The sequence below is a fragment of the Silene latifolia genome, chromosome Y (genome assembly GCF_048544455.1).
Source record: "Silene latifolia isolate original U9 population chromosome Y, ASM4854445v1, whole genome shotgun sequence".
Classification (NCBI taxonomy): Eukaryota; Viridiplantae; Streptophyta; class Magnoliopsida; order Caryophyllales; family Caryophyllaceae; genus Silene; species Silene latifolia.
The window spans coordinates 31,723,199-31,728,965 of record NC_133538.1 but is presented as its reverse complement, the minus strand read 5'-3'; the positions used below and the strand labels follow the sequence as shown (position 1 = coordinate 31,728,965).

At 32.4% G+C, this 5,767-nt stretch overlaps 1 protein-coding gene across 1 annotated transcript; it reads right to left on the bottom strand.

Moving 5' to 3' along the window:
- Positions 1–669: 669 nt before the first annotated feature.
- Positions 670–2,901, bottom strand: LOC141627802 (uncharacterized). Its single transcript, XM_074441022.1, has 4 exons — positions 2,290–2,901; positions 2,107–2,164; positions 1,807–2,004; positions 670–1,703 (listed from the first exon to the last, which is right to left on the bottom strand). Exons 1-4 carry the CDS (start codon positions 2,899–2,901, stop codon positions 670–672), a joined length of 1,902 nt encoding a protein of 633 aa, XP_074297123.1.
- Positions 2,902–5,767: the final 2,866 nt, after the last annotated feature.

Below are 5,767 nucleotides of genomic sequence, written 5' to 3'. Positions count from 1 at the left end.
AATATACTCAGGATCATACTTATGTAGCTGAGCCAATAACTTTGTTTGGAATGCAACTGAATTTGCAGTTCTTGTATGCTGAACAGGTAACTTTTGAGTGCAATGATAATCCTTTAACTAGGAACACAGTTGTCTTGGTCTAGAGGATGTCCTGACTGGTTCTTCAGAACTTGGAATAATAGACTCTTGAATAATAGAGGTATTGATGCTATCATTATTCCCAGGTTGTTCAGATCCACTTGTTAAAGAATGATCAGTAGATAAAACATTGGTAGAAGTTGCAAGATTAACCAAGGTTGTTGCAGTTATTGTCATATCCTCATATTGCTTAGAAGTATAATAGAATTCATGTTCTTAAATACAACATCTCTACTAACAAACACCTTATGCAAATTGACATCATATAACTTATATCCTTTTTGGTTATGAGGATAACCTATAAAAATGCATTTTCTTGCCCTATTGCCAAATTTATCAGAAAAGGTGGGTGGCATTGTTGCATAACAAATACAACCAAATACTTTTAGAGTGTCATAAACAGGTTCATGACCAAAAATAAGCTGAAAATGAGACAAATTATGAATAATTGGTGATGGCATAAGATTAATAAGTAAGTAGCTGTCAACACACAATCTCCCCAAAACTTTATAGGCAAATTTGCTTGAATTTTTAGAGCCCTTGGAGTCTCATGGAGATGTATGTGCTTTCGTTCAACTCTCCCATTATGCTGTGGGTACCAACAATACTAGTCCGGTGAACTATCCCTTTGGATTTAAACAATTCAGAACAATACTGCTGTAAAAATTCTGTGTCATTGTCTGATCTTACAGTCTTAACAATTTTGTTGAATTGTGTTAAAATATAAGCCAAGAAATCCTTAAACAGACCAGGAACTTGAACCTTATTCTGAAACAAAATGGTCCAAGTATTTCTAGAGTAGTCATATAAAATAGTTAAAAAATATTTGGCTCTAGAAATAGATGGAACCTTGTAAGGTCCCCAAACATCAATATTGAGTAGATCAAAACAAGCAACTGCTCTTTTATTGCAAATAGAGAAAGGTAGTCTATGATGTTTAGCAAGAATGCACACTTCACAACTAAAATCTTGTTTTATTGCAGCTTTCATACTAGGTACAAACTTCAACTTATTTACAGATAGATGACCTAGTCTATTATGCATCAAAGATAAGGAATCAGATACAACATTTGAACAAGATGACTTATTATTGACAGACTGCAATTTTGAATCAAGTACTTTATTGATAATTTTTGAAACTTTATTAGTAATGAAAGTAGAATTAGTCTTATTATGAAATCTGTAAAGATCAGCAACTCTTTGTCCTTTACCAATCACAAGATTACGTGAATGGTCCTGAAAAACACAGTCATTTGAGTTGAACAGAACAGAACAATCATTATAATCAATCAATTTACTAACTGACATGAGATTTTGTTTAAAATCAGGTATATAGAACACATTAACAAGCTTAATTCTATCTGTTAACCTAACTTTTCTTGTCTGATGTACTAATTTAACAGATCCATCAGGTAGGCCAACTTTGATAGGGTTTAAAAGAGTAACAACATCTGTCAAAATTTTCAAATTATAGGTCATGTGATCTAATGCTTCTGTGTCTATGATCCAGTCATTCAACACGAAAGATTTATGTACTACAAAAACAGATGAAGAAGGAACAATACCTGCAAACGGTGATGAAGACAGACCAGGGTTGATTAGAGATCCTTTGGAGGACCTGATCAACAACAGAAGTAATAATGACATTCAAGACATCAGAAGAAATACCAGTAGAATTATCAGGATGAAATGTGTTTGCTAAACATCCAGCAGAAGCAGACGCCAACACCTCATTATCCAAAGGAGAATCAAATCCAAGAACATCAGCAGCATTTGCAGTATTCTTGGAAGAAACTGTAATCCCAGAAACACCAGACTGAGAACTGGTAACCTTATCCGTTCCTTTCTCTTTGTCATTGGGAAAACCTTTAAGCAGAAAACAGTTGACAGGATTATGTCCAAATTTATTGCAGTGAGGGCATCTGTTTAGTCCAAAACAAGTGGCTCTAGTATGACCCTTTATTTCACAGTGATCACAATACTTATCATAATTCCCAGCATGTTTCTTCTGTTCTAGAGCTTTGAACTGGCATACGCAGTAATGGTATGAATAGATTCAGTGATCTATTTCCGCCTCTCAATCTTTTGTAAGAGACTAAGAGCCTTGTTTATGCTAGGCAAAGGATCCATAGACAATATTTGGGACCTAACAGTATCATATCCCCCATTTAATCCCATTAAGAACTGTATTAATTTTGCAGTGTTTTCTCTATCAATCATCTTCTTGAGTAAAGAACAGGTACATTGGTCAATCTTTCCATAAGAACACAGAGGTAAAGGATCTAGCCCATCCAAAGTTTCCCAGAGGTTTTTCATCTTTCCATAATAACCAACCAAAGATGAGTTATCCTGTGCCACACCCTCTAGTTCCTTCTTCAACAGATAAACCTCCAATGCACTAGACTGATCATACCTCTCAAGTAACTCTGACCATAATTCCTTTGCAGAATTAACATACTTTAGGCTATCCTTAATAGAAGGAACTAAAGAATTTAGGATCCACTGCCTAACCATAAAATCACAATGAACCCATTGGCTATGCTTCTTGTCTGTTTTAGGGGGTTTAACTGATGTTCCATCAACAAAAGAGTCCTTATTTTTAGAGGTTTGTGCCATAAAGGCCTCCCTTCTCCATCCCAAGAAATCATGACCCCTAAAAAGACTAGTAACAAGACTGGCAGTGGGTTGGTCAGATTGAGACAAAAATAATGGATCATCAAAATATTCATACGAAGAACTAGATAACGCAGTAATATCAGGCATGATGAATTTAGGAAGAAAAGATCAATATAATCAACAACTTGTAGCGAAAGCGAATGATTTTTGTAAGGAAGAACAAAGTGATACCTCTAAACCTTGACTGATTACAGAAGAAGAAAAAGAAACCGAGAAGGATTGATGAATACAGAAGGAAATAGTTTCAATCAAGATCGTGATGATAATGATGATGATGATTAAGCTTGTAACGAACCCAGAAAATGAATACCACTGATACCATGTAGAATCTTGATATTGATAGAGAATAGAGAGATTGGAGAAAGATTTAGTGAAAGATTATAATGAATTGTATTATAGAATTATATCAATTATGATGTACATGAGGAGTATATATAGTTGAATACAACAAACTCTAACTGACTTAGTTAAGCTGGCATCAACAACTTAACCAACTAACTCAAGCTTAACCATATATAACAAACTCTATATTATATCTCTAATATTAAGTGACACGTGAGATAACTTCTTGATTTTCACCGAACTATTCTCTAGATCGAGTATAATAATACTAATATAGACGGACCGATACCCATGTAACTAAAAACACAAAGAAGACATGTATTATGAAACAGATAATAATAATAATATAAATAATATAAAAACGTACAACAAATACCGTGGAAGAAAGTTGATGTTGTACAAACAAATATATATACTTGATTTATAAGTAGTTATAAAGGCTAAAGTTTAACCGTGAGCGAAATTGTATATAATAATATAGATAATATAAAATGTACAACAAATACAATCGAGTTAAAGTTGATAAGTGGGCGAAATTTGAGAAGAGATGAAAAGTGTTAAACCTTAAAAATCATCATGAAAATCTATCTGATTGCATGAATAAATAATAAATTGTCTTATTTTAGGAAATTTATTTTATTTTATTTAAGATTCTAAGTATGCTAATCATTCCTTGATATAAATTTAATTTTCTTATAATCTATTATATATTTCAAGTAGTTTATAAAAGTTGGGTTTCTAATATTGCTCGAAAGTCTAAGAAAATGTCTATAGTCGTTCGAAAAAAGTATAAATTTCATATTTTAAAAATAAAACACATAAATTCATTTAAATAGAGGGAGTTTATAACTGTTTGTTTATAAAAGGTACAAATAAAGTTCATCTTGTGAAAACCAAATACTACAAAGGACGATCTAGTTAAAACAATAACTTTGAGGACCTCTCGTCAAGAAATTTTCGATCGAGCATAGTACTTCAGTGTAGCCGTAGTGCAATGCACATATAAGTTAGCTTTCTTGCTCAATCTATCCTGTGTAATCTATTAACTTTAATATAATATTATGTTGCTATTAATTTGCACTTAAAAAAAATATCGTGTTGTTATGATTGCCAAAACTTATCATCATTATAATATAACCTATCTCAAATCAATCTTTATAGAAAAGAGATAATCAAACAACTATAGTTCTATGATAAGAGAGACTGACATAACATTTATAGGATATGAGTTTGGCCATAAATAAATATGGTAAGAGATATTAAGTACTTTAAAATCTAAAGAAGATGATTAATTTTCTAGTGTGGCATTCTTAAGACATTGTGTATTGCTAGATATCTTTTTTGCGTAAAGTTTAATAATTTGAACGTAAATTTGTAGCGTACCAACTGAAAGACACGGCAATACAAAAGTAATTTGACGAAGAGCAAACACAGAGAAAATTGTAGAGTGCCCTTATGTTGGACCTTTAGTCCTTATTAATTGTTTTGATAATGACAGTAATGAATTGTATGTGGACTTCATATTATAAACATATGCGTGTAATTGTGTGCTTAAGTCTTAATATTGAAAGGAACAATTACAATGACGCAAGCTTGAAGTTTGGACCAAAGAGGTACAACTTCAAATACACTTGATCGATGTATTCAAGCAAGATCAAGATTAGAAATCAACCACGAGACTCAAGATGAGAGACTTGTGAAGAGACGATTCGTTTACTGAAGATCTACTGAAGATTAGATAGTATAGGTCGTCATCCGGTAATGGTTTTACTTTGTTTGATTTAATGGTTATTGAAGTTATGACGTAATAGCCATAACTTCATTGCTAGACAAAAATGATGCGTTAATTTTTGGAAAATATATTTTTAGAGATTTATAAAATAAGAGAGTATTTATTTTAATTGGAATTAATTAATTATAATTTAAGTTAAATAAACTATTGGTTTGTAACACGATATTTATATCGTCATGCAACCTAGGGCTTTAACTAAAATTCTATCTCGATTTGTTGTGGGCTATAGAAGCAAGAAGTGGACCGAAGGAGGCCTAGAAGCCGGCCAAACCCTAGGTGGCCGAACCCTAGGTGGCCGAAACCCTAGGGAGGCCGAATCCCTAGGAAGCCAAACTCCTCCTTCCTTTTGCTTCTTACTTGTTCATCAAGTTGTTAGGGATTTATTCTTCCAGAACATTCCTATGCCCTAATTCCAGAACATTCCAAACCCTAATTCACTCTACTATAAATACTCTCATTCATTCATCATTTAAAAGTGACACACACATCTACACTTTTAGAGAGAAAAATATTTAAGCAAAATTCTTTGAGCTTTAATTCTTATTTTCCAATTTGCTTATACAAAAATTGCGCATCAAATTTGTCAATCACTCGAAGAAAAATCGTTATAGGATACTTAATATAGAAAGATATTATACTCACTTGCATAACGTGAGATTAGTATTTATCGTTGTATTTTTCTTATTAACGTAAGAGCAACCTAGAGTATTTAGCGATACTCAATCTGAGTTATAATCATATAGTTGATTATACGAGTGGATTGATAATTTTTGTAATCTGGAGAAAGGTACTAAAAATTATTAATCGAGAATAGTGGAC

Coding starts and splice junctions, on each gene's coding strand:
- LOC141627802 (XM_074441022.1), bottom strand. CDS start 2,901: ATGCCTGATATTACTGCGTTATCTAGTTCTTCGTATGAATATTTTGAT. Junction 2,165..2,289: donor TAAATGGGGGATATGATACT/GTTAGGTCCCAA, acceptor TGCGTATGCCAG/TTCAAAGCTCTAGAACAGAA. Junction 2,005..2,106: donor TGATAAGTATTGTGATCACT/GTGAAATAAAGG, acceptor TTCTGCTTAAAG/GTTTTCCCAATGACAAAGAG.